The sequence below is a fragment of the Strix aluco genome, chromosome 4, assembly GCF_031877795.1.
Source record: "Strix aluco isolate bStrAlu1 chromosome 4, bStrAlu1.hap1, whole genome shotgun sequence".
In the NCBI taxonomy this organism is placed as follows: Eukaryota; Metazoa; Chordata; class Aves; order Strigiformes; family Strigidae; genus Strix; species Strix aluco.
The window spans coordinates 60,572,048-60,596,455 of NC_133934.1; the positions used below are offsets into that span (position 1 = coordinate 60,572,048).

General features: G+C 39.7%; 1 protein-coding gene across 8 annotated transcripts in view; it reads right to left on the reverse strand.

Moving 5' to 3' along the window:
- YTHDC1 (YTH N6-methyladenosine RNA binding protein C1) overlaps nt 1–20,180 on the reverse strand; it is a 32,922-nt gene extending 12,742 nt beyond the window's left edge. For 2 of the 8 annotated variants that reach the window (XM_074823297.1, XM_074823301.1), the window contains exons 1-16: nt 20,062–20,180; nt 16,068–16,169; nt 15,118–15,446; nt 14,631–14,985; nt 13,281–13,370; nt 12,726–12,779; nt 12,029–12,123; nt 9,992–10,100; nt 9,770–9,887; nt 8,622–8,706; nt 6,538–6,704; nt 3,933–4,015; nt 2,494–2,530; nt 2,362–2,401; nt 2,195–2,257; nt 492–626 (exon numbers count right to left, since the gene is read on the reverse strand). In XM_074823297.1, coding sequence (XP_074679398.1) covers nt 492–626; nt 2,195–2,257; nt 2,362–2,401; nt 2,494–2,530; nt 3,933–4,015; nt 6,538–6,704; nt 8,622–8,706; nt 9,770–9,887; nt 9,992–10,100; nt 12,029–12,123; nt 12,726–12,779; nt 13,281–13,370; nt 14,631–14,985; nt 15,118–15,446; nt 16,068–16,169; nt 20,062–20,089 — 1,890 coding nt within the window. In that variant the 5' untranslated portion in view covers nt 20,090–20,180. Of the gene's footprint in view, nt 1–491; nt 627–2,194; nt 2,258–2,361; nt 2,402–2,493; nt 2,531–3,932; nt 4,016–6,537; nt 6,705–8,621; nt 8,707–9,769; nt 9,888–9,991; nt 10,101–12,028; nt 12,124–12,725; nt 12,780–13,280; nt 13,371–14,630; nt 14,986–15,117; nt 15,447–16,067; nt 16,170–18,343; nt 18,542–19,545; nt 19,970–20,061 lie in introns of those variants that run through there. The other 6 variants (XM_074823295.1, XM_074823296.1, XM_074823298.1 and 3 more) reach the window with 6 other exon arrangements.
- Between the last annotated feature and the right edge of the window lie 4,228 nt (nt 20,181–24,408).

Consider the following 24,408-nt stretch of genomic DNA (forward strand, 5'->3'; position numbering starts at 1 on the left):
CCAGATACCAGCAAGAGACCTGAAAGCTAAGCAGCCTTCAAAGCCAGCTAACTGAATTTAACAATCCGCCCTGTTTTTTGGTATACTTGTAAAAAGTTACAACACACAAACTTTTCTGCTGATAAAGCAATCTGTCGTGCATGAGCACAAGCAATGTTAAAGACTTGTAACTTCTAACTGTAATCAAACTGGGCTTCAGCATGAAAAGTTTCAGAGCTAGACAGCTGGAAGCCATTTTAAGCACACACCTCAGGTTAAGAGTACATTCTGAGAATTTTGCACTTCTACATCACCTGGGAAAGAGAGAGGGGCTTTTCAAAGACGCTGGAAGTCTCTAGTCAATCTAAGTGATCTTTCCAAGGAAAACTAATACAGGTCTTAAAAATACAGTTTATCAAAGTCAACAAATCTCAGGTTAGGCTACATCTGTACCCCAAATTCCCACTCTGGCTTGCAGACTCACGTCCCCCTCTGTCTTTGTGAACACTTACTACTCGTTTGTCTCTGTATCTTGCTTCATGTGGTACAGGATGATGTCCTGAGTATGGAGGGTGAGCTTGAGGTGGAGGTGCATGATGCTGATAGTAAGGGTGGTGTGGTGGCTGCTCCATACCTGGATACGGTGGCTACAAGAAAGTTACAGGAACTTTGTTGAGTGTTTCAAAACAAAGGAATGCACACAAGGCTGAGTGCTGGGAATTAAGAGCAGAGGTCACTTTCACTCAGATGGAAGACATGACATCTAAATATATCCGACCACAGGCTCCTAACTGAATGGCAGACTATTCTTCATTAAGTCAGCATGCTTTACTACTACTCCACCACTGCTTTTTTAGGAGTTTGGCCAACACCCTCCCCACACCCACCTTCTTTCCACATCTGCCTTGAAGTGACATTGTACGTAAAACTTCTGCTATTTTTTTTTTAAAATCTGGATATATGGAATGTGAATTTTGTCCAAACCTCTTACTGAGTCTTTTCATTACCATTCCTTATGAATATATTCCTGTTTTAAATGAACAAACTTACTCTGCAAGACAAATTATTTAACAAAAGGCTAGCAGTTTGGGTTTTTTTTTTTTTTTTAAACAAGACATCTCTTGGCTGTTCTCTTCCATTTCTTCAATCAGCAAAGCCTTTATTTCCCATATTACCGAAGCATCTGTTTGCATTGTTGTCACAAAGGAAGTAGGTGGAAGTGCTGGATTTTAGGACGATTACTTGGACAGCGTGCAGAATGGGAAGAGGGAAGAAAAAAAATGAAGGGAGTTTCTGGAGGCTTAGCTGTGTTTGAAAAACCATTTTCCTCCCAGTCCAACAACTTTGTTCATTTCCTTCAGTTATGACAAACCAGAGTTGCGTTTCAGCTGAGAAAAATGAGGCTATAATAGCATCTCTACATCTGGCTCTGCCTCTTGCTCATGCACAGTATACAAGAGTCAAAAGACTCATTACAGTTATCCAAAATCAGGACCCTCATGGCCAGAATTACTAAATATAACCAAAATAACTAGTTATAATGACTATTCCTCCTGACATGATGACAAAACCATAGCTGTACAAGTGAGTTATCAGTAAATTTCCATGTACGTAGCCATAGATACGAGCACTCATACATACGCTCATCTGACTGGGAAAAAAGTGCATTTCAGTGGAGGCTGCAACACAGCAAGACTTATTTTGATTATGGTGTGCAGTACATTCTGCTACTTTCCTGCATGCTTCACTGCCATAGCCAAAAGCAAGCCACTGCACAACACCAGAGCATGCCAGCCTATTCCATGAGCCTCTGCAGCAAGTCCACCTCTGAAGCATTTGCTGTTTGAGAGAAAGCCAATTACTATGAATATTTAGCGGAATACAAAGTTTCATCACACCCTCTTGTGTAAGCTAAAGGAGGGTTCTGCTATTTCCTCAGAGCTTTCAGTTTCTTGTAGGTTCAAACCAAGCCAGATTCTTGATGCCATACTGCTTACTAGAACGCTGGACTATTGCTGAGAGCTAAGTAAATTGCAGAATACTTGACACAATAATTTCTTCCCCTGAAAATTTTACATAGTTACAGCAAAGATACATTTTAGGAAAAGGGAAGAGTTGAGCGCACATCGAATATGCTAGGCTCCTCTAGAGGGGAACAAAAAAAAAAAAAAAGCCATTTTCTACAGAGAAAAACTGAATTCAACAAGACACAAACCATTCCTTGCCATGGTGGTGGTGGTCCCATGTTGTGGAATTCCCTCACGTAATCATTGTAGGACTAAAATGAAAGACAGTAATATTAACATTTGTGATGAGTGTTCTTTGGAAGCGCAGAAAGCTGAATATAAAAAGTTCCCCCAAAGTCTGCATGCACCAACTTACCCCATTTAAAAATACATCTCGTCGAACTCCTGAAAATCGTCTGTTGGGAATAAAAATTTGTAGAACTAAATCCAATTTATCCATACAGACAAGTTACCAGGACATAAAATGAGTAACATGAACACACCTTACCTGTCTACTTCAGGATATCTGGGATCCTTTATATACCCTGTTCGAACATCAAGCAGTATTAATTCAGTTTACCATCCATCTCAAGTTAACAGTCTTAAAAAATATACTAATTAAAAACTATCCTTTCATTTTGTGCCAGCTATTGTGTCTACCTGTCACTACCCTCACTTTCAAAGTAACTCTCAAAAAACTTACAACTTCTTGTAGGCAGAACAGAAAAACAGTATAACGTAGTAAAAAAAAAAAATGCTAGAGACATACCCATAGGAACTTACACACAGTACAAACAACGGGCTATCTGCAAATAAAGACTGGAATTTTAGTTAAATGAACTGGGAATACCCACAAATTTGAAGGGTACCATCCCCTGGCAGTCAGCCCATGGCTGTTACTACTTACTAACTGTATTCAGTAGAATGTGTTCATGTGGGCAACTCTTAAGGCTGATTTACTAATCGGTTTTGGATACAGTGTTACACAGAAAATGAAAAACAACCAAAAACCTCTGGAAAAGCCCCACTGGGCAAAGAGTTCTTATAGCTTCAGTAAATCACAGGAAGTAAACCTCAGAGAGCTCAGTAAAATGGTGCAGAACACCAGGCATGCTTATGCTAATAAAATAAGCTCCACTATTTTAAAGAATTTTGTTCCATACTCCATGGTCTTAAAATGCCAAGGAACAGCAACAACACCCTTTTTGCATCAAAGAACATAGGCTTTGCAGTCAAGCTGGACAAATAAAGGCAGGTTTTTAAGAAAGATTTAGAAACCTACTACTGAAATAATGGAATATGTATTTCTAATAGTAGTGAAGCAAGATTCAGTAAATTAAATGCAACAATTTCTTAATAATTGCTTTCTGAAGAAAAAAAAAAAGTCTGCAATATTACCAGTGGTGTTGCTGCATTACCGCTGCAAACATTTCTTTATGGAGAACAACAAAATTTCTTTCTCAAACTCATAATTAGACCCTCTTGTAAAAGGCAGTGAAACTTCCCCCTCCCTTCCTCATGTCAAGCTCGTAAAAAAATTCTCTCCTCTAATCACAGGCTGCTAGTCAAGCAATCTCAGCTGAGTTTCCCAGTTGGAAATTTCTGATAAACATTTTAATTTGACGATTAGTGCATTGACAAGTGGGTCAAACCAATTCTTGTGCCTGTATTAACAAAGTGCTTGAGAGGATCATTCACAACATGTACACAATTCTGAGGCTCTTAAAAGGGCTCAGACCAGATTAACTCAGCTCGCTCTCTCAAACCAGTGAAACAGCGTCACTGACTTCTGCGAGAGGTGGGTTAAACCAGCAGGCAGCATTTAGGACAAGTCCCATTTCTATATCCCAGCCATTTCAATAGTTTACTTTTGAATTAATAAGGATACACTAAAAGAGAAAACACTTGTGAATTGGTGCACACAAATCTTCATAGTAAGATATTAACCTGGTCTTTGGTGAAACTCAGGGGGATAGTCAATCCTTGGTTTCTTTCTGCTGTTATGAATATCATAATCTTCTGGTCGACGCCTACACAAATTAGATATCAAAGATTAAACAAGGTTGCTTGGAGCATTCGTCACAGCAGAATACCTCACAGGAATAGCCTGAGCTGCCCAGGATCTCAATTCAATAATTCTGAATTTAAGCTGCTTCAAAATGTTCTACAGCTTTAAATTTGAACTCAAAAAATCAGGAACAACAGTCCGATTAAATAACTTTCTGGCTACAGGAGCTTTGGTAGCTAAGGAAGGAACTCTACCCAACTGTACCTTCGTAGCAAACATAGGGTAACAAATTTGTCTGAAACAAACTCAGACTTAGGCTTTAACATTACACTTTCCACATTACATTTTGAAACAACCTACTGGTTAACAAAATAATTTACAGAACTAAATACAGTGAAAATAGATGGCAAAATATATCATTACAGTCAGAGGCATGGACATTGCTGTATTTGATAGCTATATGGTAAAGAATTCTATAAAAGGTCTAGTTCCATAACATTTATAAATAAAACTGTGCATCCTTTGTGAAATTGCTTCTTTCACTGTAGTTTTTCTAACTGGATAGACCAATGTTATTATTTCTAGCAATTTCTCTTCTAAGTAATTTACCAGCAATGCAACTGTGCCTTTTACAGAAAGTTTAAGAACGCTTAAGCTTTCTAATAATTAAAATAACTGGGGCTCCTATCTATACAAACACCTCTTTTATGGAAGAGATGTTATTTTTAAGAACTTCCCTCTCAGGGAGGAAGTTTGAGTATAAAGCAGTTACATTCCAGTTGCTATTATGTTTAATAAAAAACTGAAAACTGGCTGCTAATTTTGCTCCACCAAGGTACATAAACATTAATGGGAGACTCCAATGCTAACATAACAGTGTTTCTGAGCACAAAGCAGCTACAAATCCATTCCCTTCCCCCCACCCCAGCAATATAAATTCTTACGACAAGAAATTAACACTTTCTTAAATGGCTTAATTACTGTGCAACTTGCTCACTGAGTAACAAGCTCATGTAGCTTTTAGTTTTATAGAGTAATTTCTCCTCCCCCTTCCCAACTTCAGTCTTTAAAGCCCACCATACCCAGTTACTAAGCTTTTTAAAATGAAAGCAGATTCTTTACTATGAGCAAAAAGCCCAAAAATCAAAGCAGTTGCATCTACAGCAAAATCAGATCAAGGAAAATAAAAGCTGGTGTAAAGAATAAACATACCGCTTTCTTGTAGTTTTGAGAGTGCATTTACGACCGGTATAAAATATGATAGAAACAGTTCATATAGTAGTCCAACTACTGACTTTAAGCTGTAAGCCACATACATAAATGGAGGCCCTGGCAGGCTTGAGAAGGTGTGGTGGTGTTATATGTATAGTTTGCAGTCCATTGCAAAACCTTCACTTGTGTATACTTTATTGCACTGGAAACCTCTTAGCTTAACTTCAAAAGCCATCTTGGTGTTCAGTCCTTTAAAGCCAAAAATGGGGGGGCGCTGCCAGGTTTCCTCCTACCTACTCGTTACAATGTCCTTTTTTTAAGCTCAAGGAAATGGGGACTCTTGTTGGGTATCTGTACCTACCACAGGATGTTTCCACAAAGAGGAAACTTAACCATAGGTTTCAGCCCACACCATACATCAGTCTGTATGCAAAGTGGCTACACGGGGAAAAGGTGTTTGGCAGAAGGGCTAATATCAGTTCTTTGCAAAGACTTCTCCAATTCTGTAACAAGTTATCCCCCCTTTTTTTCTGGAAAATGATGTTAAGTTCATATAGCAGTGATCAATAACCATGTCGATCCTCTAAAAATACTTTAAGTCCACAGGTACTGCCAGCATCTGGAAAGGTTGTATATACAGACACAGCAACAGCCATTCTTTTTGGTTTGTTGCCGGGTCTCCAAGGGCCACTTGATCCCTTTTGGAAAGAACCTACTGTTTTCAGAAGCTCAGCAAGATGTGTGAATTCAGTGGTTACATGTTAGAGAATATTTGGCAATGGGGTTAACACATCACGGTGACACAATTTGAAACAGTCCCAATAATGCTCCTCTTGAATATCAAAATAACTTAAATATTTTATCCTCAAAATGAGGCGGCATCTTCTGCAAAATTCTAAGTGATCCTTATAAAAGTCCCATATTTGATAAGGCTTATCCAGAGACACACCTGAAAGAAAAGGCTTTTACAAGATATTAACACATTTTTGGCATATAAATATTTCCTTCTCTCCATCTAGCCTGCTCATAATCAAGCCAAGCTTACCTACAGCTAGCATTACACGTTGCATTAGCTCAATAAATAATCTAGTCTAAACTAGACAGCACTTTAAGAGCTTTTTTCTGCAAAAGCAAAGATCCCCATTTTCCTCTTGAAAAATGACAGACCGGGGAACCATGTGAAATCCTCAATGAAGCCACAAACTTGTCCATGCAGCTTGATTTGAGGATTTTCTCTCTTCTTTATCGCAGGGAAAGCTTTGACGAATCATATTCCTCCATCACGTTATTCTGATACATGTGCTTATTATCAGTCCAAAGAACGTTTCTAACCTTCCCACGTCCCGAACGGGGTCTCGACGGGATGGGCGTCCTCTTGATCGGGGTTGTGAGTGCATTCTTCTCTTGTGCCTCATTTTATGAATGACTTGATACAAGTCAATACTTTCATCAGGAGGGAAGAGAAGACAAAGTTGGGTTCCACATTCCGGCTCAATTTCCTAGAATTAGTTAGAAGTTCAGTAGTGGTTTATAAACTGAAGAAATGAAACTCTCCCCAAATACATCGACAACATACATTTAAAAAAAAAACTAACAACAACAAAAAAAACCCCACTTCGAAGAGATTTCAGTATCACTAGAGACAGAGCAAAATTCACTTACATTACCTTTCACTCTTTAGGCACTACTTAGAATTTTCATAAAATAGTCCAACACTTGGGGCAACCATATCTTCCCATGAGACATACAGGCCACATCACTGTTTTGCTACAAAATCAGAGGACTGTTTTTCATCACAAAGAAAATGATCACCTATTACAGAGAGAAAAGTGACACACGTAGGAAAAAATCCATCCCAGCTTCACATATAAAGCCATGGCCTGATGATGCTGACTATTACCACTCAAAAGGGAGTTCTTCAGTGTATGATAGACAGGTCCATGAAAATACCAGCTCAATGCTTGACAGCAGTCAAAACAAGCAAATCGTGTGTTCAGGATTACCAGGAAAGGAGCACAAAATGAGAAAGTCATTATACCACACTGGAAGTCCATGTTCCACCCACACCTTAAATACTGGGTGCAGTTCTGACCCCTGCATCTCAAAAAATAGGGGGACAGTAGAAATGGAAAAGCTTCAAAGCAGGGCACCAAGGATAATTGAATGAGTGCAACAATTTCTACATGTAATGACTGAGGAGGTCGGGTTTCTCCAGCCTAGAATAAAAGAGGAATATATGGGGTACAGGGGACAAGACGGATACAATGGGAGAGTCCAACATGAGTTGTCTGGAGGAGAGAGGGACAGAGATCAACTTGTTGACTCCCTCTTCTGGTACAAGAACTCAGGGCCATCAGTGAAGCTAGCAGGAGCCAGGTGCAAAACAATCCAAAAAAGTGCTTCTTCAACCTGGTGACTAGCAGGGCAGCAGAACACCTTTTCAAAGGATGTCGTAAATGCAAGCAGCTCAGTGTACGTCCTCAGAAGAGAGATCCATTCAGGGTTACACAAAATTTATATGGATAAACGACAACCACTTCAGGAAATAACCCGAGTTGAAAAGCAGGGAGAGCAAGCATCAGACAATGCTTGCCCAGTACTTAACAGTACAGCAATTTTATGAAAAAGATGAAACCCACATCTGGATTGCAACTCTATAGTGAAGTGGACAAAACATTAAAAAATTTATTCCCCTGACCATATAACAGAAACAAAAGTTAACTGAAATACCTTTTTTCTTTTTTTTTTTTTTAAAGTTCACACTAAATTAAAAACAAGACCAAAAATATTGTTTTACTCCCGCTTCCAAAAGTGAATGCATCTGTGGGCAAAATAATGCAGTCTCCATTTTTCCATACTGTATGGGGATTATGCAATTCCCATCTTGCCTTAAGAAAGCAGAACCCGTTATTTTAGTCAAGGATGGGTTACTTGATGACAGCAGCAACATACCGGCACTCTGGTATGTCTGACAAGACAAAGAGCCACCCCATTTAAAATTTACTTAGCATATACTTTATAATGGTAGAGTCTATGCTCTAAGCAATACAGTATTAAAAAAAAAAAAAAAAGCAACACAGAACACAGCTGGAAACACCAGAATTTGTTCTTAAAAACTGATGCTATTTAAGTTTGCACACCATACAATGCGAGGCACATTACATTTCAAATCCAAAATATCACATAGTTTTGAAGCATCAAACACTGTTTAATCACAAAGATGACAACAGAATTGGCATCGTATTGTTTTCCGTTTCCTTCTTTGGCAACAACATCAGAAATAAGCTAAGTGCCTTTGTCACAGTACTCTACAGCAAGTAACAAGTGATCTAAGAAGATTCCAAATCTTCTGTACATACAAAGCTGAAAGCAAGCACTAAAAGATGTGGGTTATAGAAAAAAATAAATTAACAAACCTGTCCATCGCGTCCAATCTTTACTGGCTTATGTTCATTCCAAGGATTGGTCAGGTGAGCAGACTTAGTGAACGGCAATTCACGCCTAAATATGCAAGTGGCATCATTTATAGTTTTGCCTCCATTTTTTGTTAAAAAAAATTTAAAACGCATAAAGCAGGACATTACATACAAAATAATCCTGTTACCCTTTGCACTGTCAGGTCTTTGAATGAACGTATTAGTAACTGAAGATTTCACTTTGGCCTATTCCAGTATTAACTTGTATAGTCCATGCTATGACAGTCTATCTTAAAGTTTTTTTTTTGGTCTTTGTAAAATATCAAGAACATGCTTGCTTATTATCTCACCATCTGAATATGCTGACCAGTCTCTACGTGAGGTGGTAGCTCACGGTACCTACTGAAATAAATCCCTGAGCATCTGACCTAACTATGAAACCAGAACCACTTTGAGCTGCAGGTGGGAGTCAGTAACTTCCAGAAGACCTTTCCTACCTAGATTTTTCTCTAATTCAAAGTCTCACCTTCCCTGTATTTAGTCTTTTTGGTAGCCCAAAGCGCTTGTACAACCATGCAATGTATTTCACAGGATTGATATAGATCTTTTTCTTAAGAGAGGTTTAAAACCTCTTCTGTAAGACATACTCAGTTAAATCAATGAAGATACTGCTCACAACCTATATGTTATGCAAAATATCTGTACTATTTCATATGTTATTTTAGAGCAGTAGCATTTTCTTTGTTCAGTCAGATGCCAAGACATCAGATGAATACAGATCTGTCCTTACAGGATTTTTTTCCTCTCTTATCCACAGCTGCCTGTTCAAGTGAGCAGTTTTTGAGAATACAGTTTTCTGGTCTCGGTGCAAGAGATCAGTGAAGGAACACAATCAAGTGTTAAAAATCTCTAAATTAATCAATTCTCTACATTAAAAAAAATATAATATATTCTATCATGCAGGTCAGGAACAGACCTGAGTCCTAAGCTCAGTAACATGGAGGCATTGATTTGGGGAGATTGGAGGACAGATCTCTGGTTGAATTGAGTTTTCAAAAGGATGCTGTCAACACTTGAGTGAGTAATACACAGAAATAGTATTATAATGTCTTGTTACTAAACAGCAACATAAATGAACAATTATTTACCTGCAAATCCAGTCAATTTTAAAGACACCTCCCAACATTTTTGCATTCATTCCTGCAGGCAGCACCCAGTGTATAGGTGATCCTCCATGATGGGACTCTGAAGACAGTCTTGCAAATCCTAAAGGATTTCACATGAATTGTAACAAAGGCACAACAGAAAAACTATTGCACATAAAACTCACTTTCACTTACTTACCTTGATAATAGCTCACTTTCCCTTACCTTGGAATTTGCCACTCTCCCTTACAGAAAATATCAAAATAACACTCCTCGCTGATCTAAATGCAGCATTAAGCTTCTTTTCATTCACTGGAAGTGTTGACCATACTCCCTGAAACAAAACAACCCCCACCCCACCACCAAAATATAAGAGTTCATCTCAAGTGATTTAGTTAACAGAAGTATATAGTGCAGATCAGGAAAACAAGACTAAACTAGTGTTCTGGGATAGAAGATAACGGAAAGAGAAAGGTATTGCTAAATTCAGTTCCTTCAGAAAATATTTTTAGCCTGCCCCATTATAAAACTTTTAAAACACTGGCTTTTCAATCTTTTTTGAACACTGCAGATGCATTTAGACCATCTATAAGGTTTCATTTGTAATTACATTGATGGACAGATATATGAAAACCTTTGCCTTTAGTATTTTTAATGTATGTTTTAAGTGACTTTGGGAGTTCATGTATTATATAGTACACACAAATCATGAAAAACCAGCAGCATATATACTGAAAGGTGGGCAGGTGGACTTCAGTAGCCTTCTTAGTATGACAGATTTGTTCAGGACAGCTTGCAGACTTTAAAACTCTTTTAGTGAAAGGCCAGAAACTCAAAAGACACCAGACCAACATTTTAAATTAGCAAGCCAACTCAAAACGTCTCAGCCTCTCACATCCCCACCTACTAATTCCTACCTTTTCCCTTTCACCAGCCATTGCGTAGCCATGCGCAATAAAACCCCATTTGTTTTAAGGTACCAAACTGAGCTGAGCTATAGAATACCAGTTTGTGGCATAACTTTTCGGAAAGATTAGCTCCCCAATCCATTTTAGGAAAACTCAGAGGAGAAGCTTATGCTGGTTTAATATGTTCAAACTTCAGCCTCAGAATATGATCTAGGATCTATCAAAGAAAACGTTCCTTCGCTTCCTTTTTTATTCTAGATATGTTCTCATGTCCTACTCTGTGCTCAGATTAGTGCTTGCCTGACTCTGACAATTCATTAGAGTCACCAGAGAAGCATTTGGGGTTTTTTTACAAGCTTTCAGTCAGACGTATATTGCTTTAGGCTGTTTGTGAAGCCCTGCTGTGAACTAGAACAACTTATTACACTGGCATCACAAAAGCCAGATCTGTGAAAGTGCAGTGGCAAAGCACTGATGCCTATACACAGAGAGACAAAGCATCCACTCCAAGAACTTTAGGAACAAGGATACTGTTGCAGTCCCAAGGGTGGATGAGGCACAGAAAGGATACACTCCTCTAGAAAGCTGAAGCAAACACCAGTCAGAATGGTGTGCACTGCACAGATCAGACCCAAAGTGGACGGAGGGGGGGGGGGGGGGGCGCAAACCCGTCCCAGAATTTTAAGATTCATTTAATCGTTTTAAAGCTATTCTATTTTAGAAAATCTTCATTAATAGAATCACCTACTTTGTGTATATTGTATAACAGTAAATCAGCTATTTTCTCTACAAGCTGTTCCAAATAACATATGCAAATACAAAACCACCAGAGTGGCCTAGCGCCACTCCTCAGCAGCTGAAGTCCAGCGCCCTGGAAGCCCTCCCAGAAAACTCCCTTACATCAGCACTGCCAAGCACACATTTCTGCAATATGGCTTCAGATCCCTGAATCAACTGAAAAAAATTACTTTTATAGCATTGGATGAAAGCCAAAATAACCTTCTGAACCTCCTCACAGTACAGCAATATGAACACAGGTACTGATGAAAGGGAGGAAATACCATCACAGCATTCCCAATGGAGGCTGACTTAGGACATTATCAAACAGACCTTGAAGCCCCTTTTTAACCCTATTCTTATCAAGATAAATGACTGATGGTCTAGAAACTCTTCTAGGTTACAGTGGAAGCAGAATAGCTACCCTTGAAAAATCAAGGAGCAGTAGCTTTCATCTTGCTTCTGTCAAGATCTGAGTGATGGAGAAAAGAATGTATCTATCTATATGCTTTTCTATAGTAAGGTGGGTGTGTCTGAAAATAGACAAAGTGATCAGTTTGAAAAAAATTCAACATACCTTTGCTTTAGCAAGTGATACATTTTCATGGTTATTACTCTTGATGAGAAAGAATCTTGCATCTTGGAGAATGTATTTAAGTTTACTTGTTTGGTCTGAAAAAACAAAGTGTCAAATAAGCTGAACTGTAAATATTTAATAGTTGTCAAAAACGTTTTGAGTGTAGGTAGTTGTTTCCTTCAAAATACACTGTATCCCACCCAGTTCCTACCTATGTATTATCACAGTCAACCACCCAACTTGAAACTTGAAGCATAAGCTGTAGAGCACAAAATGCCAGGGGAAACCAAATCAAAACTAAAACTTATGATATTCAGATAAAGAAAAAAAAATAAAATTAGCATGATTCAGTGATGTTCCGATATACAGGACTTATTTTCTTACTTAAGAATCTTTGGATAAACACTGGGTAACATTCGTATCAGCACAAGTGGTCCAATGGAGAATGCTGAAATGTTCCTCTTTCCAGATGTAAGCACTTTATTTTTTGCTTTGCTATCTCTGCAAGGAGCAAAGTGACTGAACTTTTTGCATACTGCTCTCAACAAGTGCAAAATTAAGATTCACTTGTTATGCTCAGAACAATTATGCGCTCAAAGTGATTTATATCGGAACATTACTACTAACAGGTAATTTAATGAACAGAGACAATGGCTTGCTATGGGGCATGCATTAAAAATTCAAATTTAAATGATACCTTTTTGGACAGCACGAACGGAAGATGATAATTTCTCATGCTTCTTTTCTGAACCTGTGTTTAGCCAAAGTACATTTGTTCAGATTGAGCCTTAATAGAGATAATATACAATTTCTACAGCCTTGTCACATACAATTTTCATTCATGACAAATTATGCTTTCTAGCGCGCACCCACACACACAAAAAATACTATTCAATGTGCACGAGTGTTTTGTTTTGTTTTTTTGGTTTTGTTTTTGGGTTGTTTGGTTTGGGTTTGTTTTTTTAAAATAGTATTTGAACAATTTCCTACTCAGAAAACTAGTCACTGAATCATCATCTTCCAAGTTTAAAAAAAAAAAAGTGAAAATTCCACTTAAGCAACAGAATAGCATTAAAGTAACAAGAAAGCCTACTTCCCCCCAAAGGTTTCCACACACAACATGCCAGAAGTCAATACCAAATTATACAAAGCTACATATCCCATAAACCTCTACAGCCAGTTACATTTATTTTAGATTACACATTAAGATTTGATGCAAGTCAGGATGACAAGCAATAAAAGGAATGAATACCTGCATACGATTCTGATGCAGAACTTCCACTTCTGTCAAAAACAATCGGAGAGATACCTCTAGCTCTCTTCCTTTCCTTCTTTTTCTCATCTAAAAAAAAACCCATAACAAATATCAAGTGGCAGGTAGAACTGAGATAAAAAGTACTGAGACAGTAAAATGACATCTGTAATAGTGAAGTTAGCATCTGGCTTGCTCGTGAAAATTGTGGTTGCTGCCCAGAACTATCACGCACAAAGAAGCAAATACTAATTATTCAAGCTTTTCATTCACAAAAGGAAGACAAATGCCACAAATCTAGTAATTCTTGCAAAGTTTCGAGAGAGAGTTTATCTTCTAGGTGTTTTAGTACGGGTGGTTTAGCTTTTCTCTCCAGCCTTCAGCCAAATTTGCAACACAGAGCACAAACTGTGTTGCGACAGTGACAGAGGCTCATTCACTAAGAGCTCAACAAAATGGCAAGAAGTATGAAAACAAAACACTGTGGCACACAGGCAACTATTTCCACTCTTAAAAGGGTTATGTTATACTATAGAGCATTTTAGAACAGTTATTACAGCTTCGCTTGTCTTTTAGGTTACACCTTTCTGTTCTCTAATTCCAAACAGCAGAGCTAAGCCAAAAAAGGTATTATGTTAAACAGGATGACCACCTATGGAGACTTCAGACAAGGAAGATACACAAGATCTTAACAGGATTGCAAGCCACTTTCTCAAAAAAAAACCCAAACCCCCCCAAAAAAACCAAACAAAGCCAAACAGTCAAACTCAAAAGTATTTACGTCGTTAACGCTTCACATCTGTAAGTTAGGACCAGTAATATATACAACTGCGAAGCATTTGTTTCTAGTTTCTGCTTAAAACATTTCTCTAAGTTCGCCCTAATAGCTAATAATTTCAACTTAGGTTTAGATTCCCTATGCTGAAGGCAGTCGCTATTTAAGACTCAACTATCCTTCCCTCAGGAGATGCTGTTTCTACTACACTAGTCTATCTGGTCACTCATCTAGGTGAATACAGAACAGCTCAACACCAACTTGAAATTAATCGTATGAGAAAGATGCCATTAGATACCTAAGAAAATACTAATTCTAACGTTTCAAAGCATTGAACGGCAAGGACAAAGCAATCAAGAACACTATGAATCCTCAGCATGGTAATACTGATGATATTCACAAGTTTTGGTGTAAGGAAATACCGCTTTTCAGTAGATTTTTTTCCTTGCCTATGATATTTCATAATTAATATCTTACTGACTTGTGCTACTAAGGCTTACTTTTGACATAGTCAGGAAGTGGTTATTTTTAAAAGCACCCAAGCTTTCAATGGCAAGGTGTTTTGTGTTACCTACCTGATGCATCTGAACCAGACCCAGATCTGACTGATCCATCTGTGAAAGAGGCAGATTCAGAATCAGAATCGCTGGCTTCACTTCGTGTGTCATAGTCATTTCCTTCCTTCTGATCTCGCTCATCCTGTTCATACTCTTCTTCATCCTCCTCCCCATCCTCTTCCACCTCTTCATCCTCCTCCCCTTCATCATCTTCCTCTTCTTCCATTCCTTCCTCCTCATTCTCTGTATTGCCTTGTTCAGAGGAACCACTACTGCCAGTCTCGTGATCTGAACAATATTCCTCAGAGTTCACCTCTTCTTTAGAAGAATGGCTGGATCTGCTTGGTCTTCTATCCACATCATGCCTGATTCTCTGATGTTTAAAGAAAAAGTGAATCAGCAGTCATATAACACTGTCAGGATGCACACACAGTCCTAAGAGAATGTGCCTTATAAAAGTCTCATATAATTGCTCTATTTATAAGGCAGCAAGAATATTTAATACCTCTGAACCATCTGGAGTAGAAGACTTCGCCCTTCTGTCAATATCCCTCTTCCTCATGCAAGTTTTGTCTGGTTGTCCTTTATAAGGTTCCCTGGAACTGCTTGACATGCGCGTCTTTCGATCACCATCTGGGCGCTTGTTTCTATCAGACCTCTGGTACTCCTCATTCTTGTATTCTGATACTGGTTTTCCTTTCGTACTCACTATTCTCTTGTTATTGCTAACTGATGAACTAGGAGGCTTTGGCATCATCTGCCTCGATGAATGCACAGAAGGTTTCTGTCTCTTGTTTTCAGCGTTTTCCATCCTGTCAGTTTTTCTTTTTGATCCTTAAATAGAAAGAGATACCAAGTTCAATGTTATTCTGTGTATCAAACCAAAAACTGTGCAGAGGCTCCTAGTTTCTCTACTTTGGTTAATTTCCCTGTTGCAGTCATAGGTAGCATCTTCCACTTGCAGGCTTTGCAACACTCAAAACTGCTTGTCAGGACAGCTCATGTTCTAAAACATACATTTTACTTTAAAAGAGCAATCCTTTAGGCTTTCACAGGCATTTGCTAAATTTTATATATAGGAATGCTAAATTAAATGCTTATGGGATTGGCCTAAATCCAAATCAGGAACTGAGCTGGAACCAGACTTATGGGACCCCCTTGCTCCATTTCTACTTCACTTCATCAAACCAAAAACGACAGTCATCATGCAGCAGCAAGTGAATTCACAACTAGCCAGACCCAGCAATTGCTTTTGAGACAAAAGGAAACCTAGTTAACTGTTTGCTTGGAAGGTCAGGTGAAAAAGCAGGTATCCATGAAATAAAGACTTGTGGAACTCCTTCACTCTTTGAATCTGGTTATAGGAGTCGCTACTTCAAAGACTTTAACCCTAATAAGAAAGACGGTTTTTACCATTCATGTGCCCGCAGGACATCTACTACCAAAGTCACCTACCCTTTTTCTCACTTTTATCTTGCTCGCTGTCAGGGTTATACAGCTCATCATCTTGATCAGGAGCATCAGTCAAAATGTCATCCAGAACATTCAGTTCACCATCTGAAAACAAAGTTAAAAATAATTATAAAAAGTCCAGTAGAAGCACTATTTACAAGCCCAAACATTTGCTTTAGGGTTACAAATCTGCCACAAGGAAAAAATTAACATCCTCTTGATGTATTTCCACAATTTCAGTTGCAAGGATGTAACAAAGCCCGTAAAAGAATTAAAATATGTCACAGGATGCATTTAGGCCTCTGAATAAGGTCCAAGTTGGCTCCTCATGTCATACTAGCTTTGCAGGAAAGCTGACCTACAAATGAAAGCTTAATGAAAAAGCCTGTACAAAATTTGAGATAAAGGAGACTAGGAGATACTCTGAGTGCCATAAGCAAAGAGGAGGGACCTCTCATCTCAAAACCCTGAAGAACTTGCACTTAAAATAGTTCCCTTCCTGCCCCATTATTTTTGTTGTTGTTGCTGCATTAGAAGGGTGAGTTTTGTGGTTCACTTACAAGTAGAAAAAAATGCAACAGGGAAAGTTAGCAAGAGCATGAGCTAGGTCACCCCACTGAAGAAGGGGAAAGTAGTACTTATTTGCTGCATAATTCATTCTGAGCTGCTCTGAAAAAAACACTACAATTAATTCACGTTGGTGAAAGGGTAAAAGTTTAAGGAAATTCATGCTAGAAGCAGTAAATGACCACACTTGGTCACACAACTTTTAAAATTTGTCACTGTTTCTGACTCTGTTTCACTTTGCCTGAAAACAAAGGATTCACCAGCTTAAAGACAGCAGATCTACATTTCAAGCACTAAAAGAGTGAAGTAAGACTAAGCATGCAAATGGAAAAATAACAGAAAATATATTCATTTTGGAACCTCATACTTCTCCTAAACTCTGGAATTCTTAGCCCTTTTCACTTTATATTGCTACGATTGACTCTACTTTCTGTGTTCAAGAAAAGGAAAGCAGAGCAAACTCCAAGGATTCAGCTAGTTAACAGTATCTATAGAAGACACATTGTACAACATAATAAAGCAGCAGGTAAGAACTCCTGTACTGGACAAAATCAGGGTAAGGCAGCAAACAAAGTTCCCCAGAGTTTGGCAACTTGTCTACCTCAAAATCTTGAGCTGCGTCACAAGAGAAGTTTTACAGCTTGATATTAATGAAAGACACAATCCGTATGAGAAAAAAAGTTAGTACTATAATTGTATCTCTAGTATATACCACTGAATCTGAAGCCAGCATGTGTGCTAGCTTTCCTGCTGGCATTTCTCCACATTTTCTGTGGTAGGGAAAAATATAGAAGCAGCCCCTGAACTGCACAATTGCTGTAGCTGATGCAAAAGGAAGCAGTGCAGAGAGGTGGATCCAGCCTTTCCCTGGCAGTTTACAGTTAGAGAGCATTTAAATATAACACGAAGCTACATCATAATTCTCTTTGGTACCTCCCTTTGTGTTTGCAGATACCTATATATCCACAGCAAATATTTTTGCTGTTACCAATGAGATACAGAAGTCAGATTCATGGCTGTTAACTGCTAAATGCAGGCTGCAATTTCCTGGCTTGCATTATGCTTCCCCACGGAAGACTAGGCAAGTTCAGAGAACAAGATTTTTTTTTACTGGAGACTAACGAAAAAGATGTGCACTAGGATTAGAGTATTAAATATATCACCCATCTCAGATCACATGTATTGAACCTTAGTTTTGCTTCCCTTTTGGTGAGGCAACAGCATACTTGAGTAAACTAAATTTCACCTAGCTACTGCTGTAGCATTCAGAGGTGCTTAAAGACTCATCTATCAGCTGGTTCAGAAATAAATGAGAAAATAAGGAAAATATAAGGGAATAAGCAAGCCTGACACATACTCTCTGATAATTCCTTTCCAGTTTAAGTGGGCCTGATGTATAGTTGGAACCTTAAACAACTACACAAAAGACACGAGCAGGATGAGTTCCCCTCACACCCCTTTCTGTAGATACATCTATCAGATTTATTTAAAAATAAATTCCCAGATTTAGTGGTCTGGTGATGCAAAAAGGGCAATCTGAACACACAGTTCCCATCTCTCACTTGCTCGACTGACTTCCACAAGATGACTCCACCCACTGAACTGTCACTTAGTGTTCAACCTGATAAGCTGAATTATCTCACAGATCAAGATAAGCATCAAGAAAAGCACGAAAAAAGAAACAGAAAACCGGTAAAGGAGAGATTTCTTACAGTTCATCACTGCTGAAGGAGGAAGGTCCAAATGAGTCCTTTTCATTACAGACACTCCCAACTGGGGTCTCCTGAAACTCATCTTTTGTTGATTCAGGCGTGTGTTGGATCCTTCCATGAATAAATTTAACTCACCTGAAACAGCAGGGAAGTAACCTGGGGAGGCCATTTTTCCTCCGTTGGCTGTAGCTGTTAAATCTATTCAAGGAAGGGTCCAAGCAAAAATCTGATTTGGTACGCAGAGGAGGTAAGACCAGGCAATTTCAAACTAAAAAGGTATGCAAGATTTATTTCCACTTTTTTAAAGCAGTGAAATAGCAGTTCTTTTCCAAAAGGAACATAAAAATAACGTTGCATTTACAGTAGAAATAAGTTCAGTTACAAACCAATGCGCATTAACACCTGCTATTCAGTCAGATTAATCCTTTTCATAGAACAGAAAGTTAAAGGCAAATTAAAATAAGAAATATAGAAACATTTCTTGTCTGCTACTCATGACTTGACCACTGTTAGTAATTTAAACAAAAAAAACCCCCAAAGAATAAAAAAATTCAAGCCCATCTGGATAAATGATTATATGAGTAGAAATTTATAGATGACAATAGTAAACATTCCAATTTCACTGCTTATCCAAGGTGGCACCTCACCTCTGTTTCAACACAACCTGATCGTATCCCATCCCATCAGTCTTACAATAACACCGTTAAGAATCAAGCACCTAAAATAATTTTACTTATCAGTTTTAACAAAATCTAGTGGGACTTCTCCATGTGATCTAGTTTCACAATAAATATTAGAGACAACAAACTTTCACCACTCTGTAAAAGACATTTTATCCTGCAAAAAACTTTTCATGAAATGTATTCCATAGAAATCCAAACCAATGTAAATTAAACCAGAGTGATCCTTTACCTTTTTTATAACATTGCTGTTATCTGCACTAACCACTAAACAGCAACCTTCTCCATCCAAACTTTGTTTCTAATTCTTAGACGGGCTATTTTGCAAGGACTGACTCATATAACCTTATAGACAACATGTGGATCACTTCAGCTTCCACGTACACTGACAGGCAGTTATAAGACTTGTGAATATACATTACCCTGGAAACGTTTAATTCAATTTAATTCCTTTAATTCAAACTTATTTACCCACAGTGCCCAGAAAGCATAACTGACCGCAAAAAGCCGAGCAAAACCCACCAGAATTACATTCCAACGTCAGCTTCTGCTTGCTAAAGTAACTACGTTCCTCGGCAGAAAATCCTGCAAACAATATGGCTAGGGATGCAAACAGAATTACAAAAAAGCAGATACCTTCTGCAAGAAGCAGCAGTAACTCACTGCCAAAAACGTTAAACTGATGGCCTACAAACTTACTCCTAATTCCCGCTGTCCAAGTCACCTTGCCCCGAGCCCGCTGCCGCCGGGCCATCACACTACGGCACGATGGTCCTATCGCCTCCAGCACCCCAGCACACAACAGGGAGCGTTTCCCCACACGCCACGTCTAAAGACTACGAAAATCGTCCTCGAAGAGGGCCTCCCGGCCCCACCAGCGGTCCCCTCCGCTCTCCTCACGGACGTCTCCCAGAGTGAAGGCCCAGCACCAGCAACCAAGCAGGCCCTGGGCAGAGGAGGGGGGATGGCTCGGGCGGGAGGGGCCTACCTGGGCCATCCCCCCTCCCCGGGGCCTAGCCACTGCCCCCACCGCAGTACCTTTTTCCTCCCGGCTATCAGCCGCCATGCCGCCGCGACGCTTCGAGCGCCTAAGATGGAGGCTCCCCCTTCCTGCACGTAACGATTCCCTCTTCCCAGAGTGCACCGCTTTGTTTACGCTCCGCGCGTCACGGGGCGCCGCGGGCGGAGGGGCGGGGAGAGAGCGGGCGGCGCGTGCGCGGAGGGAGGAAAGGGGCGGGGCGGGGGCGCGCGCGTGAAGCCGCCCCGCGCGTGAAGCCGCCCCGCGCGTGAAGCTGACCCGCGCGGCACTAGGGTGCTGGCGGGACCCGCCATGTTTGCCTGTCAGTGCTGCGAATAGCTGGTGTGCGGCGCTGCTGCGTGGTGGGGCCCGTCCGAGAGGGTGGTCCTGAGCTGTTTCCCCTGCTGGGAGAACTGTAGCGTGAGGGAAGAGGTTTCTGCTCCCTCGCAGTGGGGAGAGCTGAGGGGAAGCCTCCACCTGCTGACGTTCCCGCGCTATTGTGTCAGCTGTGTGAGGTGTTGGAGCTCTTGCCGTGGGTCTTCAGTGGGGCAAAGTAATCACGGCCTTCCTCAGTGTTAAGTATTGCTGTTCCCCAGGCTTACTTTGGCTGTTAATTTTTTTTTTCCTCAATTTTTTTTCTTGCTCCAGGTGATGTTCAGCTTGTTTTGTAATGTATCCATTCAAATCTGAAACAAGTGTGGTTAATCAATCCAGATTATTTTTTAAAGAAATTTGGGATTAGAACATACTTCATTCCTACCATAACCTAGGTGAAAATTTGCCACCTTATCTTAGTTACCCTTTCAGGCAGCTTGTGAAGAGGCCTGGCCACTTGAGTGGCCTTTGGGCCACTTATTAGGGCTGTGTGTAACTTGCAATTATCAAGTAATAGCCTGGTTTGTCCACTATAGTATTTTAAATTCTATTAACTGGCATGCTACTGTTATAAAAGATCTGCCTGTTGTTTGCTTTAGTTTTGCCTTTTTTTTTTTTTTTTTTTTTTAAACTGGAGTAGATGCATAGCAAGGTGATTAATGCTTGTCCTGGTTTTGGCTGGTATAGAGTTAATTTTCTTCCTAGTACCTGGTACCCTGTTTTGGATTCAATGTGAGAATAACGTTGATAACACACTGACATTTTAGTTGTTGCGAAGTAGTGCTTATCCTAAATTAAGGACTTTTCACTCTCCCTTGCTCTGCTAGCAAGCAGGTGCACAAGAAGCTGTGAGGGAGCATGGCCAGGAGAGCTGACCCGAACTATCCAAAGGGATATTCTGTACCATAGAGCATCATATCCAGTATATAAACTGGGGGAGCTGGCCAGGAGGGGTGGATTGCTGCTCGAGTGTCGGTCAGTGGGCAGGTGTACCACTTGTCTTTTTTTGGGTTTTACTTCTCTCTTTGTTAATATTCCTTTTCATCACAGTTATTATTGTTACTCTGTTTTATAATGTTTTAGTTATTAAACTGTTCTTATCTCAACCCATGAGTTTCACTTTCTTTTGATTCTTCCTATGCCACTGGGAGGGGGGAGGGGTGAGTGAGTGGCTATGTGGTGCTTAATTGCTGGCTGGGACTAAACCCCGACAGTGCTGTAGACTAAATGATAATTCTTGTGTTAAGATTGCAGATCTAGAGTAGCTGGATCGGTGCAGCCAGTCAACTCAATGCCTTGAATTCCTCCTTCCAGAACAATGCAGTTCCAGGATGCTTCACTTATGATACTTAGGGTGTTTGCCTGCACTTGCAGAGTGGACAGCTTAGTAAAAATGTCTGGTCAGACCAGTAGCTGTTGGTTAGCTTGAGGAAGCACCTTTCCACAGCAAAGAAGTTGGAATTATGTAAAGAGGTGAAAATGGCGAGGTGATTGTGAAGCTTACAGAAAGAGATAAAGATACCTGTTCTTCAACTAATCTTGATCTGATTAAAGGTTATTATTACTGCTGTAATGCTACAACTAATTCAACATTTGCTCATCCCATGAGTCTTTATCCATTCTCTGGAGTTTTATTTTGTTAAATATGCAGGACCTGACGCTAGTAGTTTTAGTGGCACTTAACCTCTTGATTCTGTAGTCAAAGACTGAAGCAATTCTTGTGTCTGTGATCCTATCATATCAGTTAAGTAAGCTGCTGGTGGAGTGACCTTTCAGCGACTGGCATGCACTCAAGAAGTTTATCATGCATTATTTATAAGTAATACCTTCATTCTTTAGTTTTACTAGAAATTACCCTGTGGTATTACCTTGCTGGGTGTTTTGTTACAGATCATAAAAAAAATTATCAGTGTGTAATCCACTAGATGGTGGTGTCAACATGAGTTAAATGGAGGGGCACTTAAATGGAGTTGCAGTTTATGTTCATTTCTGTACTTGTTGAATCTGCAGGTGCACCAGATCAGCTTTGGAGAAGACTGTGCTTTAAAGCCAAGAATGGCCTTTTTGGTGGGTTTCATGCCTTCCACGTGGCACAAAGTTCAAATATTGATAGCATGAGTCTAGCACCTTTACTGTATAGTATGTTGCGGGGTGGAAGTCTGGAACTGAGGATAGCTGCTGATGCTTTTTCTCAAGGGTGTAGTGGCTCTAGATAGACTAAACCATCTCCAGAGGTCCCTTCCAACCTTAACCATCCTTCTGTTCTGATTTATGGGCTCTTGTTCAAGAATTATTGGGTATGAGAGACTCCTTAGTGCTGCAGAGCAGCTGGTAACTGTGGCTTCCCACATAGATTACAATATGGCAAATCCCAATGGAAAGGAGGGGAGAAAGGGTCCTGAGCTTGGTAGTGGGTTTCCTTTCAGCACTTGCTGTGCCAGAGATTTGATAGATACACTTTTATTTTAAGGGATGGATAATTGCTTTACCCAATCCTGTTCTAAAAGGAATGTTGAAGAATTCCCTTGGTGTCTGCAGAATGCCTTTCAGGACCAGGTTATGACAGCTGCTTGGAAGTTCTCCCTTTAAAATGGTCTTAATAACATCTTAGTGGTAGCCCATTTGTCCATGTTTTTTGTGCAAGTGACTGCTGATGGGCATTCTCTGAAGAGTGTATTAGAGGTGGGTCACTGTTGAGGAATGTATAGGGTGACTGAGAATAATCATGGCTTGTGTTAAGAGACAAGATTTGGGCCTGCTTTTATGTCCAGGCCTTCTGCTATCTATCAAGGGATGGAGTGGGGATGGTTGCTGACTGCTCAAGAAGTATGTTTTTGAAAATTATTTGTTTGTAGGCCTGTTGCAGCCTGTATAAGTTGGAACTGTGGAGAACCAAGATGAGGTAGGGATATCACTTCTGTAAAGTAGGTTAGCTTATCTAAATTAAAGCGCAAAACTCACTGATTCAGAATTTACCTTCCAGATGAGGAATATAAGACTTGTTACTGCTCCTGCTCTTCTCAAAAGGCAGACTTTTATGATGCAAGTCAGCAGGGACCCATTCACATAGCTGCATCCTGGTATGTAAGTCTCTACTGATAACACGCATACATTTGGCTGGTGTTACTATGTCGATGATTCTCAAAGTCTGATACCTTTCAGAATGCATGCATGCTAACCCCACTTACAACCCTGCAACAGTAAGGTGTAGGTTATAACAAAAATTTCCTCTACCTTGCTCTAATCTGCTCATGTCTAAAAGCCTTTCTAAAGCTACCCTGCTATACCTGAAAAGATTTTGGCTATGTCAGCCCATGGAAAATGTTTAGAATTTAAAAAAAAGTAATTGTGATTTTTAAAGAAAGCTGCAAAGAGTGCTGGCAAACGCTTGCTGGCATAGATAGCCATAAAGCATTATTTGTATTTGATTTCATTTCTGATTTGCACTTTAGGTAAGCTGCAAGAGGTGCTAGTGCGGAAGTACAACTTCTGTGTGCCTTCTGTTCCTGCGCCTTGGTGCGTTAGCAGTAGCGTGCTTCCTGTTTACAAGCTAATTACTGTATTCTGAACTGAGTGTGTCAAGGCCAGGTACTTCAGGCCGCTGAGTTTATTGGCTCAGGGAGTTACTGCTGTGTAAACAGGAAACTCCCTATAGTTATTACTCAAAAATATATTTTTAATTAGTAAGTTAGTAAGATGGAGGAGGAAAACAAAAAAAGGAAATGTAAGTTCTTGGAAGCAAGAACTTAAGTTTTTCCCATCTCCCAAAAGGAATGTGTTTGGCTGTATTTTCCCATTGTTGTTCCTGTTTGTCTTCGTTGCCTGTTTTCTTTCCTTCAGGCTTCTTCCTCCTCCCCATTCTTCCCTTGGGTAATGTGATTCTCCTGCTGATAGTGTTAAGTGATACCTGTTTTCTTGCACTGGGTTTCAAGGAGGGTGAGATTTTTCTGAATAAATAAAACCTGAGAAATGCTTTTGGAAGTGCTTGTTGT